At 44.7% G+C, this 17290-nt stretch overlaps 1 protein-coding gene across 5 annotated transcripts in view; it reads left to right on the forward strand.

Annotated features, from left to right (window-relative positions):
- Nucleotides 1–17290, forward strand: part of LOC146191247 (tudor domain-containing protein 7-like) — a 57303-nt gene that overhangs the window by 4767 nt on the left and 35246 nt on the right. For all 5 annotated transcript variants that reach the window (XM_084601736.1, XM_084601732.1, XM_084601733.1 and 2 more), the window contains exons 4-9: nt 3–114; nt 1096–1269; nt 4566–4818; nt 10599–10829; nt 12524–12600; nt 15984–16114. In XM_084601736.1, the coding sequence (XP_084457862.1) occupies nt 3–114; nt 1096–1269; nt 4566–4818; nt 10599–10829; nt 12524–12600; nt 15984–16114 (978 nt within the window). The remainder of the gene's footprint in view (nt 1–2; nt 115–1095; nt 1270–4565; nt 4819–10598; nt 10830–12523; nt 12601–15983; nt 16115–17290) is intronic.

Consider the following 17290-nt stretch of genomic DNA (forward strand, 5'->3'; position numbering starts at 1 on the left):
AGGTCACCTGAGTATGGGGCAACAGTTGTTGAAGCCGTTGTCAAACCGGCAACAGCTCATGTGTCTCAGCTTGTGGCTGGCCAAAGGGTTGCGACCAGAACAAAACCGATCATGGTGAGTTGTACAAAGCATTTTATCATGTGGCTTTCCATTCTGAATGTTAGTCATTAAAAATCTCGTGTGCCTTGGCATTTTTGAGAGCTTTAAGTGGGATACACACACTTTTATTACATTTTGATGACTTACTGTTATCATACTGTTATGTTAGTTCTTTTGCACGAGAATTGTTGGCTACCTTTCAACTAAACAGCAGCGCAGGCTTCCAACTGCCATTGAACCGAATGGCAGATATAACTGCATTTTTATGGAATTTTGTTTCTTCAAAGCTTGGTTTAACCTTTTGATGGGATTGTGCCGGACATAACCAGTAAAAAAAGGAAGAAAGACGTCCACATCTAGGACATCTGGTCAAACTGCCACATTTTATGTCTCTGTTTATACCAGATTGGGGGCAAGGACAGTCTTCTAAAGACTTCGCTCTTTGCAGTCAGTTGACTATCGTTCTTGCAGCAAGCACAGTCTTCTAAAGATTTCGCTCTTTGCAGTCAGTTGACTGTCGTTCTTGCAATTTACTGAATTAAAAAAAAGTGGTTTGAATGATGTCATGGAAAGGGCTATACAACAGGCCCTTGCAAAAGAGCCAAACGAAAGACACTGCTAATAATGTTTGAGACATGAACTGCCTAGCGGGCTGTGAACGTAACTGTGGTGTCTGCAGGCAATAGCTAGAGCAGTATTCTTATTGTGTTGCTCTCACGTCTTCTAATATTCAGTGTGCTAAAGCTGTCATACTGATGTCGCTTCAGTCTGTCTGGTGATGTATTTACACATTATTCAGATTAGTGCAGTTCTTGTATAGACTCGAGTGCTTTTTCGATTTGTCTTTGTTAAGGCAGGATAGCATTTAATGGCCGAAACATATTTTTTTTAAGTGCATTGCGGAAATGTGTTGAAATCGGTGGTATTTTCAGTGAAACTAGCTGTGACAAGATGGCCCGCAGTCGTTTTTTTAAGGCTGGTCCAATTCCTCTGCAGCGCCCAAGCCGGCATCCTGCCCCCAGAACTGGTCCCAGCGTGAGGTTTCTTGGCTTCCAAAGCAAGCTGGACAGCCAAAAGGCTGTAGCACCCACCGTGGGGGCACCCGTAAGTCCGGCTTCTCTGCCACCTAGGAGGGCCTATCGTGGCCAGGGCAGAGGTCTGTCACAGCTGGTAAGTATGAATAATTGAATTCTTTCTACTGCCATCATTTAGCAGAGCTGCTGATGCATTTGTCCAGGAACCGGGCATCTGTTTCAGCATGGTTCTCAGCGGCCCTCGTTGATTGCTCATTATGCATCAAGAACATTTATTAAATACTGAACTTTATTTTTTTCACAGGGAGTGGCAAATATAATGCTCTGCATTTTGTATATCTCGACAAATTATTAAATTTTTGTTTTATTTACAATTGCATTTCGTGAAGTTTTGTTCAATTTTTTTCTAAAATATGGTTTTTGGGAAATTATATTGTGTCTTACAACCCACAGCTTCATATTTAAAGTTGTGTGCCTAAAAAGCGAATCTATTTAGCTTTCTTTTTGTGTATTGTATAAAATTTTTGACGTGATAGTTTTTGCAAGAAAAAAAATCTACTGAAACCTACATTAAACGGCCATTTTGTCCACGGTAGGGAAAGAGTTAAGGGTTTGACGCGAGAGTGTAAGCTACCAGCTCGCATATAAAGTCACGCTTCAACCAAGCCGTATGGACGTGCTTGCATGTCGGCTGATTCTGATATCACCCTCTCATATGAAAGGAGCGACTTGAGTTGGCAGCTCCTGCCCGTGGCATAGGGGTAACGTGAATTCAAATGTCATGGCAGGCTGAATTTTTTATGAGGAGACCGTAGCTACGCCTCATCACGGTGTAGCAGCAGCCATCCGAGCTCTCGCTTTGGCTGTTGTAGTATTGCTTTCGCAATAAAAAAATCAGCCTGCCATGACATTTGAATTCACGTTAACCTTATGCCATTGGCAGGAGCTGCCAACTCTGGTCGCTCCCTTCATAAGGGAGGGTGATATCAGAATCAGCCTGTCAAAACCGTTTGCATTCTCGTTACCCCTACAACACGCAAGCACGCTCATATGGCTTGGTTGAAGCGTGACTTTATATGTGGGCTGGTAGCTTACGTTCTTGTGTCATACCCTTAAAGGATGAGCTTAAGTGACCCCAATAATGTAGCACCTTACACTGATAGGGCATGATAGGGGAATAATATAGCAGGCAAAAGAAGCTTTCGCTGTTGCTTTCGCAATTCAACTAGGGTTAACTAAAAAAAATGAAAGCATGTATGTGTTAGCAAAATCATTCACACGTGATAAAAATGATTTGAACAATAAAATCAAGTGATCACACTCGGAGCAACAAGAATTGAAGCAATTAAAGGCAGTTGTTTACTGATCAAAGCCAATAGCAAGAGGTCCAGCGTCTATAAGAACAGGCAATAAAATTAAGGCACATTTAAAGGTGCATGCAGCAGCTACAGTGATGCAGTGTTACCTTTTTTTTTTTCACTGCAGCTTTTTCCCTTTGCATAGCCGGGCAAATCTTCTTCATCTTGAGATCGTGAGGGACTCAATCAATGAATGAGGAATATTATTGAAGCTTTTACTGAGTGTGCATCTGGGCTGGAGTTTACTGTTGAAGAACCAGTGGATGATCAGTTACAGTTTTTAGATTTATTGATTCAGTTCGGTGAGGATCATGCTTGTTGGGAATACAATCGAGATCGAATATTATTGAAGCTTTTACTGAGTGTGCATCTGGGCTGGAGTTTACTGTTGAAGAACCAGTGGATGATCAGTTACAGTTTTTAGATTTATTGATTCAGTTCGGTGAGGATCATGCTTGTTGGGAATACAATCGAGATCGGTGAAGCCCTTGCTAACCAGAGCTAAACCACAACTAATTTTTTGTAAGTTGACCCTTTCTCAACTCAGATTTTTAAATTTAAGAAACAAGTACTTAGTTGTATATATATAGTATCTTTCTGCATCAGATATTAAAAAGAAAATGGTTACCAGCGTTTGCAGCTGCAGTGCTGTAGAAGGAATATGGCATGACACTTATCAAGCAGAGAAAAGTAAACATCTACCTTTGCTGCCAACAAGCTTGTGCAGTAAGCTGTGGGTTTTGTTTGGGAAACTCTTGGTCACTTGGGGGTAACATATGTGTGTTTGTTATTAAAGGGTTACTGTAACGAAAAATGAGAGCTCGCCACCGATTCAGTGTTCGAATGAAGAGCGTTAACTCTGTCTTTTCAATGAGCTCGCACATTACACACACCTTATTAAATGATGTCACTAAATTCGGCATCTCTCTTGGCCTGATTTACTTTGGGACGTTAAACCCCATAAACTTCACAACTTGTTATGGCCCTCATTTCACCACTGACGTTTTGAAGGCTACCCAAACTGTTTTGACACTGACACAGCATTCGTTTCATCACCCAATCACACTTTATTCAACGCACCATTCCCCATCCATGGCTGCTTTTGCAGTCTGTTTCAAGTTGAGCAGCACGCTGCTCCTCATCTTCGGCTTCTCGGCAGGCACGCTTGGCTTCTTGATCAATTAGCGAAGTGTTCTCATGAAGCATGCATTGCTTAGGATCATCAGAGGTGGCTCAGCTGCTGCGGTATATCGTCATTCTACTCGGACCAGCATCAGAAGGTCCCGCCTCCGTGTCCATCACCATTCATGTGACAAGATGCTCGTTGCACATGTTGCTTCACTTTCTTCAACATGACGAAGCGGCGTCCCTCTACTACCACTCATTACAGTTTCGAGGATCAAACGAAAGGCCGTCGGCACGAATCCCTCAACTCGACTAATAATTCTGTGCTCCATATCTTACTAAATCATCTGCCATCACTCCGAGCCCTCTGTGCCAAATGAGTGGACCACAGTTTTGACAGAAATGGTAGCTCTAAATGGCCAAATCTGTCCGGCTGCCATATATATATAACGGAACGACAGCATGGGGGTAAATTCCGGTCTGGTGGCCTCGTGCGCGTCTGACGTCACAATGTGGCCACCTAGCCATGTGATGTGATATACATAATCTGGTAACGTGATGACGTCACAATGCAGCTAACCATGGCGACAACCTTTTATGTGATGACGTCACAGCATGGCTACCTTAGTCATGATATACATGATGACATTGCAATATACCTACTCATGGCAGCGACCCTTTTTACATGATGACGTCATATGACTGCCCTAGTCGTGTTATACGGCAGATGGTCACGTGGCTACAATAGCAGCACTGAGTTTAAAATGCTGCTGCAATTTGATCACATCGTGTATCGTACAGACGGGTGGACACGAAATGTGCAAACAGAAATAGTAAGAGGTTATGGTCCTGAAAAACATGTCACATTTCAGGGCTTGAACCCAGGAGCTTGTGCCTCTGTGAACCTGTTGGTTTGCAAACTGAACCGTGTACATTTGCATGTTTGCAGAGGCAGCCCAATACAAAGCCTGGTTCTAGGCACGAAGTCCCTCCCAGATTGCAGCGGCCGACTAATGGTGCGCCCTCCACTGCTGCTGCTGCTGCTGCTGCCAACAGCCTGCCGACCAGCAATGGCACGGCAGAGCCTCCGTTGAGAGCTCCCTTGCGCATGCCTCGGACTGCTGACAGCTCGTTGCGGCCAGTTGCCGTGCCTCCACCTCCGCGGCCAGCCAGGTTGCCCACACCGCCAGCCAGTCCACCCGGTGAGTACGTGGGCTCCAAGTAATGTGTAAAGTTCAACTAGTAATTACCAATACTGAGAGTGCAAGGGACGAAGTTTCGGAAAAGATAAGGCATGCCACTGCACTGTGTTTGTCCTCCTTTGACCATCCTTAAACTGGCTGTGTTGCTTAAGCTCACTGGTGCCAAGTCCTCGTCTGAGAAGGGGTTAAACGAAGTGTTCATCGATTGTCGGTATCTGCATAAACGGAAATCATTTACAATGCCATCTTTTGTGAGGAAAAAAACTTTCAGGACCATTCTTGCTTGGTTTCACTTACTTACTTATGCAATTTTTATTTTGAATGAGCCATGTATCGCTGTTTGTAAGTCGGCATTGTTTTTCCAAAACTGACAATCTTAAATTGTGAGGTGGACCTATACATGGAGCCAGCCTATTAGCAGAGTCTAACGTAGCTTTAGCCTTGCTTCTTGTAGTACGTACTTCATGCTGATATGTAAAGAAAAGATTAATTTGGGTACAAATCGGCTTCCCTTCCACACCAAAGATGGCTTCCATTGTGCGCTCCATGTGTCGGCTTGGAAGCATCAAACAAAACATTGGCTGTGGTCGGCCAATGGGGAGGCAAGTGAACTATCGGTAGTGTGAGGGCGTAAAAAAGACTGTGGGGTGAGTGCCAGGTGACATTACAAAATTGCAGGGTCTTTACAGTGTGCTCATGCGGCATGGAGGGAAGCCCATTGAAATAGTTACTATTATCAAAATTATCACCACATGCCTTACCCCACAGCGGCCTGTGTCTGTTTCAGCACCTAGAAATCAGGACAAAATATTTTGGATACAGTAGACTCCCTTTAAGACGAACCCCAAGGGACCATGAAAATTGTTCGTCTTATCAGAAGTTCGTCTAATCAGAAGTGCTTCCAAAAATGATGTTTGAGCATGCAGAGTGTGTCCAAATACCTCGTATATGAGAACAAATGAATAAAATGGCCTTTCTGGAAAATAAACTGCAATACAAGCATTTATTGGACTAATGATTGTCTACTACACTTTGCAGTAGTAAGGCATCAGGCATTGTTGACTGTTACCCAGTCTGTTATTTTTTTTTGTGTCTGTCGTGAAAATCGACGGCCTGCTACAAAAGCAGACATCTCGCTTAACTTTTGAAGATACCCTTCAGTGCCCTCACACTGTTAAAAAAACTGCACTAAAGTGTCTAGGCAGGCATTCACTGGCAAATTCGCACTGCACGCTCTCTTCACCAAGGCAAGCAGAACGTCTTCAAGGTCTTTGTGCATAGCTGTGCGCATCCTCTTCCGCTTTGGCGCAAACTCACCATCTTCCAAAGTACTGGTAATCCGCACTTCGTCCTTCACGATACCGCTCACGGTACTTTTCGCGATGCCGAACTTGCGCGCTATTTTAGTCTTTGAAAGCGGGCCGGCACGAACTTCGGTCTAAACTTTGGCCTTCTCACGAAGCTCAAGCGGCTTTTTTCGAGTTGTTGGCCGACTAGCCATAGTAGCAACACGGCGAACACGGCGCGCACGAAAACAAACAGCGCACACCACGAGGTGACAGCGTACAGCCTGGTAGAAAATTGCGGGACACGACGCGCACACCCCCCACGAACAATGGATCTGTGCACTGCGTAGTACTCGTCGTTGGCGGTCAGCAAAGGCGCGGAGCTCGGTAGCACTGGCATGACGACACTATCACGTGGTCACCATTGGGAAATGTCATTGGCTGCTTTTTCTTCTCACCGTTTTTTTTCCCTTGTTTCGCTAGTTCTGCTGGCCGGGCCGCGCATGCTCTTTTTTTTTCTCTCTCTGTCTTCCTCTCTGCGCTCTGTTTTGTCCTTGCCCGAGGTCGTACCAAGACAGCCGGCGCGACGCGAAACGCGAACCTACTCCTACTGCGGGGACAAAAGGAATGAGCGGGGGAACGGTGGGAGAGGACGAGCAGCGGCACTCTTCCGCCTTCATAGAATCGCATTTCCGACGCCGACGTGCTTGGGTCTGCGTGCGTCGGCGGCACGGATGGTCATGACACTGAAAAGCTTTTTTTTTTTTTTCTTTCCGCTGAAGCACTGCTCTGACGGTCGAGTAAGCTGCGCAGGTGGGGTGCGGCTGGCCGTGAAAATTCATCTTAACCGATTAGCGATTGCAAAGTGTTCATCTTAAGCGGATTGTTTTTGCATTGACTCTATGGGGAACCAAACAAACGGCCTCCACTGTTCATCTTAACCGAGGGTTCATCTTAAGCGAGTTCGCCTTAACGGGAGTCTACTGTAGTGTCTCTCCTTATCATCTAAAATAAAAAGCCCATCATCTATGCACCGAAGGTAATCTGGCCCGTGAACATAAAGGACATGTTAATGCAAATGACATTGTTTGGTGTTTCCATGTTCGGCCTTGCTGGATTTACTCTATATGTGTGTCGAAGGCTCCCTCAATAGGTCTGCAGCATACTGTGCACTTGTTGGATTCTACTTGGTCTCTGGGGTGGCGTTTGTTCTCCTTTTAAAACCGTACAGTTGCATTCAAGGTCAAATGACGCTAGCAAATCAATGGCTGTAAAAAAAAAAGATCACGAGAGATTCTTGGCTACATCATCATCATCATCAGCCTGATTATACCCACTGCAGGGCGAAGGCCTCTCCCATATTTCTCCACTTAACCCGCTTCTGTGCTAGCTGCATCCACTTGACCCCTGCGAACTTCTTAATCTCATCCGCCCACCTAACTTTCTGCCGCCCCCTGCTACGCTTTCCTTCCCTTGGAATCCAGTTTGTTACCCTCAGCGACCATCGGTTATCCTCTCTTCGCACTACATGTCCTGCCCATGTCCATTTCTTCTTAATTTCTACTAGAATGTCGGTAACGAGTTATTTCTCTGACCCACTCTGCACGCTTTCTATCTCTTAATGTTACCCCTACCATTTTTCGTTCCATAGCCCTCTGGGTTGTCCTCAACTTAAGTAGAACTCTCTTGGTTAGCCTCCACGTTTCAGCCCCATAGGTGAGTACAGGCAAGATGCAACTGTTGTATACTTTCCTCTTGAGCGATACCGGTAAGCTGCTAGTCATAATCTGCGAGTGCTTGCCAAATGCGCTCCATCCCAATCGTATTCTTCTTGTTATTTCCTTTTCGTGGTCCGGGTCTGCGGTTACTACCTGTCCTAAGTAGACATATTCGTCTACTACTTCCAGTATTTCGCTACCTAATGTAAACTGCTGTTCCTTCCCGAGGCTGTTGAACATTACCTTAGTCTTCTGCATATTGATTTTCAAGCCTACCTTTCTACTTTTCCAGTCTAGGTCAGCAATCATTATTTGCAGTTCATCCCCCGAGTTGCTTAGCAAGGCAATGTCATCAGCAAATTGCAGATTACTGAGGTATTCTCCATCTACCCTTATCCCTAACTGCTCCCATTCCTAGTCTCTGAATACTTCCTCTAAACAAGCTGTGAATAGTACTGGGGAGATTGTGTCTCCTTGCCTAACACCTCTCTTTATGGGAATTTTGTTACTTTCTTTATGCAGAACTATTGTTGCTGTGCAGCCGCTATATATATCTTCCAGCACTTTCACGTATGGCTCGTCTACCCCCTGATTTCGCAATGCCTGCATCACCGCCGAGGTTTCAACTGAGTCAAATGCTTTTTCGTAATCAATGAATGCTATGTATAAGGGCTGGTTATATTCCGAGCATTTTTCTATCACCTGATTGATGGTATGGATATGATCGATAGTAGAGTACCGTTTCCGAAACCCTGCTTGATCCTTTCCTTGATTGCAGTCTAAGGTTGTCCTGATTCTATTAGCGATTACCATAGTAAATACCTTATACGTAACAGACAGTAAGCTGATTGGTCTGTAATTTTTAAGGTCCTTAGAGTCTCCTTTCTTGTGAATGAGGATAATGTTTGCATTCTTCCATGGTTCCGGTACCGTCGATGACACCAGGCACTGCGTATACAGGGTGGCCAGGTTTTCTAGCACGATATCCCCCCCGTCCTTCAGCAAATCTGTAGTTATCTGATCCTCTCCAGCTGATTTCCCCCTTTTCATAGTTTCTAGTTCTTTCTTGACCTCGTCCTTCGTCACTGGTGGAACGTCTGACTGTTTTTCCCTACCGCCAATCTCATTACGGTCCTGACTACTTTGGCTACTGTAGAGATCTGTATAGAACTCCTCGGCTACTTTGACTATCTTTTCCATATTAGTGATGACGTTGCCCGCCTTGTCCCTTATCGCATACATCTGGTTTTTGCCTATGCCCAATTTCTGCTTTACCGCTTTAAGGCTTCCCCCGTTCTCCATGTTATACTTCCTAATATCGGCCACCTTGCGCTTATTGATTAGCTTTGATATCTCGGCCAATTCGATCTGGTCTGTTGGATTGGAAGCTTTCATACTCTGGCGTTTCTTAATCAAATCTTTCGTCTCCTTAGACAGCTTACCGGTATCCTCTCTAACTATCCTACCGCCTACTTCTACCGCGCACCCAGTAATGATATCTCTGAAATTATTGTTCCTTGCCTCTAGGGTAATGTCGCCATCCTCAGTTAGAGCTGAAAACCTATTCTGTAGCGAGATCCTGAACTCTTCTGCCCTCCCCCTCACCGCTAATTCGTTGATGGGTTTCTTTCTTACTAATCTGTTGCGTTCCTTCTTCAGATTTAGGCTAATTCGGGACCTCACCATCCTGTGGTCACTGCATCGCACTTTCCTGATTACCTCTACATCTTGCATAATGGCGGGTGTTGAACACATTATGAAGTCGATTTCATTTTTAGTCTCTCCGTTAGGACTTTTCCATGTCCATTTCCGGTTCTTCCGTTTGCTGAAGAAGGTATTCATGATTCGTAAGTTATTGCGCTCTGCAAACTCAACTAGTAACTCCCCCCTGTTATTCCTAGAACCAATGCCATAGTCACCTACTGCCTTGTCTCCTGCCTGTTTTTTCCCTACCTTGGCATTGAAATCGCCCATTAGTACAGTATACTGCGTCTTTACTTTTCGCATTGCCGATTCTACATCTTCGTAGAAGCTTTCAACTGCCTGGTCATCATAACTACATGTAGGTGCATAGGCCTGTACAACCTTCAGTTTATACCGCTTATTAAGCCGAATTACGATGCCTGCAACCCTCTCATTAATACTATAGAATTCATCTATATTACCCGCTATATACTTATTGACAAGGAAACCTACTCCTAGTTGTCGCCTCTCTGGTAAGCCTCGATAACACAGTACATGCCCATCTTTCAGTACAGTATATGCCTCATTCGGCCTCCTAACCTCACTAAGCCCTATGACATCCCATTTCATGCCCTCTAGTTCCTCTAACAGCACTGCTAAGCTAGCTTCACTAGCTAAGGTTCTAGCATTAAACGTTGCCAAGGTCAGTTTCCAATGGCGGCCTGTCCAGCGGAGCCAGACTTTCTTAGCACCCCCTGCTGCGTCACAGGTCTGACCGCCGCCGTGGTCAGTTGTTCCGCAGCCGCTTGTGACTGAGGGCCGGGGTTTTATGGAGCTTACGGGGCTACATTAAAGCGAGTTTCAACTGTATCACCTCAGTTCTTCTGTTGGAGCGGCCAAATAAGTGTTCGTTTTTTTTTTTTAAACTATAGTGAGTGCTCCTTAGTTTTCACGAGGCACTGCTTTTTGAAAAGTTTCGTCTGCCAACATTGAGTAACAAGTCATAATCCCTTGCATGCTCTGTGCTCGAGGAGTGTGCCAGTGTTGTTTGTGCTGCTGCAAAGGGGGCTTCTTTTCTTCCTGTTTGAAACAGCGCCAAAGACGTGCCGTCAACTGGTGGAGGACTATGCCCGCGAGCGGGGCTTCTCGGTGTCGTTCAGTGCAATCACCAGCCGCAGCTCGAAGAAGGGTCCCCTAGTGTGGCTAGCCACTTTGAAGGTGGACGTGCAATCCTTCTACTCCTACCCCGACGAGAAGGAGTCGCGGGAGGAAGCCGAGGAAGAGGCTGCACGCAAGGCCATCCATTTCCTTGGCCTGCACCAGGGTGAGCTAGCTCTGTTACCCTTGTTAAGGCAATCTTTTTTTTTTTTTAACTTACACAAGCTACACTAGTGTAGTAAATCTCCAATATCTCCAACGGTCCTATTGCTGCACTAGCACTAGAGCTGCCACTCGGCCGGTTTTAGCTGCTGTGTGTTCTTTGAAGCCTCTAAGCTCGTGCAGCAGCAACGCCCTGTACAACGCACTCATGTCTGTGTAGGTGGCTTTTGCTATGGTATAATGGGGTGGCTGGCATGCCTGAATGGACAGGAGCTGCCAACTTAGGCAGCACTTCTAAGCGATAGCTTATACAGCTGGTTCGGCCGAAAAGCCGTCAGCTTCGTAGTTGTCGGCACCGCATGTCAGAAATAATCAAGGACTGCATAAAAATTACACCTTTAGCGATTGGTGATTGATTGATGTGTGTCAGGAGATAGCGAGTTAATGAAATCATAATTTATGAATTAAGGAAATGAAAAAAAAAAAAAAGGGAAAAGGCGGCTTCAAAGGTGTAAAATTGTTCAGAGTGAAAAGCCAATTCGTGCTTATCCAATTAAGAAAATGCAGTGTGTGTAATTGATCAATTAATGAAAGGAAATAATTGAAAAAGTTAAAAATTATAAAAAAAGGGGGCTCAAAGGCGTCAAATGCTCAGAATTAAAAAGCTAGTGCTTGATTGAGCTAATTAAAAAAATTTGGAGTGTAAATTGATCAGTTAATTGAAATATTCGAAAAAAGGAGGGTTCAAAGATGTCTGATGTTCAGAATGAAAAGGCAATTCTTGATGATGCTAATTAAAATAATTTAAAATGTGTAATAGTTCAATTAAGTGAAATAATTAAAAATGAAAAATTGGATAATGGGGAATGAAAGGTGTAAAATGCTCAAAATGAGAAGCCAGTGCTTTGTGATGCTAATTAAGAAAATTTAGCTTGCATAATTGATTCGTTAATTTAAATACTAATTGAAAAAAGTGAAACTTAAAAAAGGAGTGTACAAAGTTGTGAAAATGCTCAGAACGGAAAGCCAACGCTTGCTTATGCTAAGTATCAGTGTATAGGAATATAAAAAAAAGACGGAATTTAAAACATAAAGCAGTGAAAAACATTGTGAAATGCATATTGTGGCATACCCTTAATGGTGGAGTCTCCCAGTGTTGCATCGAATGCAAATAGAACGCGCTCTGGGACTCATCAAATTTCAAGAAGCGGCATCCAAGCTTACCGGTGATGTCAATGCCGTTCAGGCTATCAGAGAAAAAAATAAAAATAAAGTGAAAAAAAAAAAAAAAAACATTGTTCGTGAGTGTTTGCTATTGAGGCATACCCTGAACGGTGGAGCTTAAGTGTCTTCCAAATTTTTGAGATGCTGTTTGAACACGCCGTGACCCTTGGATGCTGAGTCGGGCACAGTACTCGCAGGCCATGCAGGCGCATTCTTACGGCTTAATTACAGTGAGGCTGTACGTCTGCTAAGTCAGGTGCCCTTTTGGATATTGTCATAGATTACGACTGTACGACTCAGCGAGTATGTGTGACCAGACACCGAAGCCAAAGCTGAAGTGCTAGTGCACCGCTTGAAGCTCTCGGAACATTGTTGGTTTTGAACTTTAATGCTGACTGCTCCAGCAGTACAGGGGACAATAGTTGTGTGGCAACTTTTTTTCCCACTTTTATTTTCATTTTTTTATTTTTGCAGGTTCCCAAAGCCAGCTGCCCGAGACGAAGGTGTCAACCTCTGAGCAGGTCGAAGACTTCGTGAATAGAATTAAGGAGGTTAGCATTTAAACCACATAGCTCATTATATTTGTAACAATCAGGCCCAGGATAGGTCTAAATGGACATGGGAGAGGCTTTTGCCATGCAGTGGGTCTAACCAATCCCTAGCTTATTTATGGCCCAAGGATGCGACCTGTGCACTGCAGAGGTGGCTAGCTGTTTTCAATCACTTTTATTCCAAAACAGGCTCCCAAAAGGCTGCGTATGAAACATACATAGCGCGGAACCTTATTTGCTACCCCGTTTTGAACAACTTCAAATTTTGCACTGGACTTTTTGTTTCTTAGTGCCCATAAGCAAGCATTACATACTGCCAGTACATCATTGACTTCGTGATCACCAGTTTCGCAACACACGGGTAGCAGCTCCTGGTGCTGCGAGGCCGTTGCATCGTTGAGCCCGCGAGAACCACTCGGGCTGAGCGAGCAGTTTGCAGCGGTGCGTGGCTCACATATCAGGGATTTCGTGATTGCCGGTCTCGCTGTGAGTGCAAGCAGCTTAAGCTCGCGGTTGGCGCTGATGGGATTTCTAGCCACGCTGTTCATGCTGCTAGATGTCTCAAATCGTGAGCACCTCACGCCACGCACCATGAGCAGATTGTGGCGACACAACTCGTCGCATATCAACTGCGTGGTCGCCAATCGCAGCGTTTAGCCAGGGAGCAGTTTGCGGCAGCGCGCAGCCCATGCATTGGCGATGTCGTGCACCCATAAATCCACTCAGCACTAATTAGGTCTCCGTGACTGCCTTTCCCATGCTTCTGCATACAGATGTTTAGAGAAGCTCCGCTTCTTACATGCAAAAACCTCAAGGTCATCTGGCTCTGAACATTTAAAATTGAACATTCGTGATGTGCAGCAAACATCTTCGTCTTCATCAAGTTCCAACTGCAACACTCTCTTGCGCTTCATTTACTCATTTAATTCGTTCATTTAACCTAGGTATGCAAGGTATATACGCCATGCACATACACCATCTGGGCAGGTGCGGGTGAGGTCTGTGAGCGTAGTGTAGGGCAGATCCATCATTCGGCATGAAAAAGAGGCAGCTTGGCATAAAGGAAGAGAGACCAGGCTGCAAGAAGCTTACCAAGTGTGGAAGCGAGCCAAGATCGAAGTGGAAGCAGCGACTGCGGCTGCGACCAATGGCTTACGCTCATGAAACTTGGCAAGGAAACTTGGCTTAAGTTTATCCTCATTGGTGACGCAGATGGTATGTTTAAAGAAGGGAACTGTTCTTCCAAGGCTGCTTGCAGTGTCTGGGTACAGTGCGGTGAATGTACATGGCGGGGACTTTCCCTCTAAAGAGTGGAGTGCAGTTGGTGCCTTTCCAACTTCTCCTTAACCCTTTTAAGGGCTTATGACGAGCTCTATTTGTCGATTGTCGTCATGAGCGATCGTCGCGGCTTTTGATGAGCCCAACTCGTCAAATTGTGGTTTCCTATTTAAAACATAGATGGCAGTTTGTGTTCTGTCTTGCATATTTACTAAATTGTATTTTACGCACGAGATGGCACAAGGTGCGTCCTGTGTTTTTTACACTTTCCCATGCTTTGAAACAAACGTGGCATCATCCGTGCGGCATTCCAGTGTGGGAGAACATTATCCATCAGATGATGACAGTACAAATTATAAGGATGCAGTCTTTTTGTTTTATTCTTTAGACGAAGAAGATAGTGATGATATTTATACGACAGTGAGTCTGGAGCGGAAGGAGATGTTGGCCAGCTCCTGCAATGGAGCCATGCTTTGAGCGCTATCACACAGATGGCAGTGTAAGCTAGTTTGATGTGAACTATGTGGAAATCGACAAGTGTGCACGACTATTCAAGGCAAATCCTTTTTCTACACTTTCTCTGATATTTATTTACTTCTTTTTATATTGCACCTAAACGGAGCCACGTATGGTGTGTTACTGTAGGCAACAAGGAATGATAAATAAAATGTTAATAGCTGCTGTATATTTTAAAATTATATTACTATTTTAAACGTTATCCAAGCATTTCGCGTCATAAAAAGAATTTGACAATGTTGGAACAGAAGTCTTTTTGTATTAGAGCCCTTAAGAGGTTAACCACCTGTGCTTCATAAGAAACACTCCGTGATTGTATTATCTGAAGCCACGTGAAAATTCGATTGTATTAGCCTTATGAAAATGCACTGCCTGTATAGTATAAGGTATTGGCCAAGAACTACAAAAGAATCGTATTATGCCGACAACTTATGAAGCAAAATCGTATCAAGATTTTACTGTACATCTATATGGGTTAGAACAGTGTGATGACATCACCCTCCACCCCCCACCTTCCTCCTTTCCAAAAGCAGCGAAGTGCCAAGAAGCATCTGAAACGGTGTGACTACCCAACGTACGTGCCCAATTGCAGCCATGCGATGGCTTGAAGTTAAAGAAAGCGAAATCAAAACTATACGACTGGGCTTTATTTTGGAAATGGGGGAATTTCTGAACTCACCATGCCTGCCATAGCTGTGCGCAGGCATCATTGCTTCATGAAATTCAGGTTCAGGCCAGTCTATTCCGGTTATTGCTCACTGTATGGGTTGTACCTCGGCACGATCCAAATTAATCTGTGTGAGTCTGGCCATGTCTGAAATGAGCGTCTGGTGCCATAGAACTTGGTGTCAACCAGGACCATGCTCCTAGTTTCAATTGTCTGAATATTCGGAATGATGAGGGTTGAATGAACGAGATTTTACTAATAAACAAGAATAAATGAGATATCCAATGTGTGTTCACCTAAAAAGACTCTAACAAGATGTTCATCGTAAAGAGCAGCAGCAGCAGGATTATACCCACTGCAGGGTGAAAACCTCTTCCTCATACTCATCCAGTTACTTAGTCCTGAACAAGATGATTAACAAGATGGTACACCGGTATAACTGTTGCCACTTTTGTGCACAAGGTCTCTTCAGACACCGTTCTTCCTGAGGTGAATTTCCCTCCTGCTCCGCAAAACTGCCTATGGCGTCTTTTTGTGCAGTGTTCAGTTGGAAGGGCCCTTTAAAAATCTTTTTTTCTTCTGGTTGCCTACTTGGTGCTTCTTGGGTGTCTCTATTGTGCATCCAAACAACACCTGGTTGCCTCATGTGCTCATGTGCTCTTTCCCCTCTTCATCCTCTGTGCTCATGTGCTTCTTCCCCTCTTCATCCTCTGCGCTCATGTGCTTCTTCTCCTCTTCATTTTCTGTGCTCATGTGCTCCTTCCCCTCTTCATCCTCTGCGCTGCTGCTTCAGCAGAATTACCTTGTATATAAACTTTTCACTTCCAGTGCAGCTCTCGTTTAGTGCTGGTCACAAAGCTTGGAGCCGTTCCCATTTGTGATCATTTTTGTGTACGTCATTGTCTGCTTCCTTGGTTTCCAGCTGGTGGGGCAGAAGAACAATGGCTTTTGGAACACTGTCGTCCCAGAGATTTACCAGGAGCAGTACCAGGAGGCGGTACCAAAGAATTGGCTGGAGCTTGTGAAGTCCAAGGGAGCTGTATGCATTGCGGAGTAAGGAGTCATTATTTGCTTCCGATGCTTTGTGAAAGTGCTGGCAGTCTTTCGCGTGGCTCCTGGGGAAGATTCTGATGCTGTTGATAGAAAAAATTGTTGCTCTGTAGGTGAAATTAAGTTGAAAAGCCATGCAGAACACACAATGTGCTTAGGAGAGGCTTTTCAGAAGCTTATTGGAAAAAAAAAGAACCCCTTGAGGTCGAAGTTAATCTAGATCTTGCTCACTTGGTGGTGTTGTAAAAAGCTCGGTAATTCAACTTCCGTTAAATCTGTAAATTGGATACTTCATACTGTCAGCACAGTCTTGGCCAATGGCCATGCACGTCTGAGGCGTCAAGCACTGTCCAAATTGGATGCTACAGATCGTGTTGCGCAACTCAATTTGAACAGGCTCGATGTACAGTAGGACTAGCGCTCCAGCTGGTCATTTAAATAACACATCTCTGACCTAAATCACACGCAGCAGAGTTGCCTTTATCATTTTGATGTCGCTTTTCTTCGATGGCCTTAACAGTGTGCATGCAGTAAAATGCTCACTGAGATGTAAGAATTAGTCTTTTGTCTTTCACGTCTCATTTCAAAAGCAGACAACCATTGCCCAGTCTTTTACCAAAAAATTACCTGACGCAAGTGGTCTGCTTTCTGTGGGAGGGGGGTGCTTTTTACAGTTGCTTTTTTCGAATAATTTAAACATTTATTTTAGTCCCTAGCAGTTCTAACGAACCTTTGCTGTAGCAGCTGGGCAGGAGGTACCTCTTCGCATTTAGTGACACCACTGTTCCTTGAGGTGGGCTCAGAGAAGCGGACCGGATCGCGGATGGTGCGTGCATCAGCACAATTCTCGTGCCACGTGGCCGCGCATGTGCGGGTAGTTCAGGACTTCAAGCATTCATATGAAGGCAGTAGAGAATCCGCACATTATCTCTCCTCCAGCATGTTTGTGCTGTTTGCATGGCTCCGAAAACTCTTCTATTGGGAGTTTCAACATGGACGCTGAGCGAAAACTTTGCGCTGCACTGACTGTTGTCATTGAAGTGCTTGAGACAATGGGCAAGCTTTTGTTGCTAAAAAGTCGCTATGTTCAACAAAGCCATTAGAAACAATATTGGGACCCGCAGAATCTTTTTGGACCCTCCACGGTGATGCAGTGGTTAGGGCGCTCAACTACGGTGG

The sequence above is a fragment of the Amblyomma maculatum genome, chromosome 4 (genome assembly GCF_055883805.1).
Source record: "Amblyomma maculatum isolate TAMU_Amacu chromosome 4, ASM5588380v1, whole genome shotgun sequence".
Lineage (NCBI taxonomy): Eukaryota > Metazoa > Arthropoda > Arachnida > Ixodida > Ixodidae > Amblyomma > Amblyomma maculatum.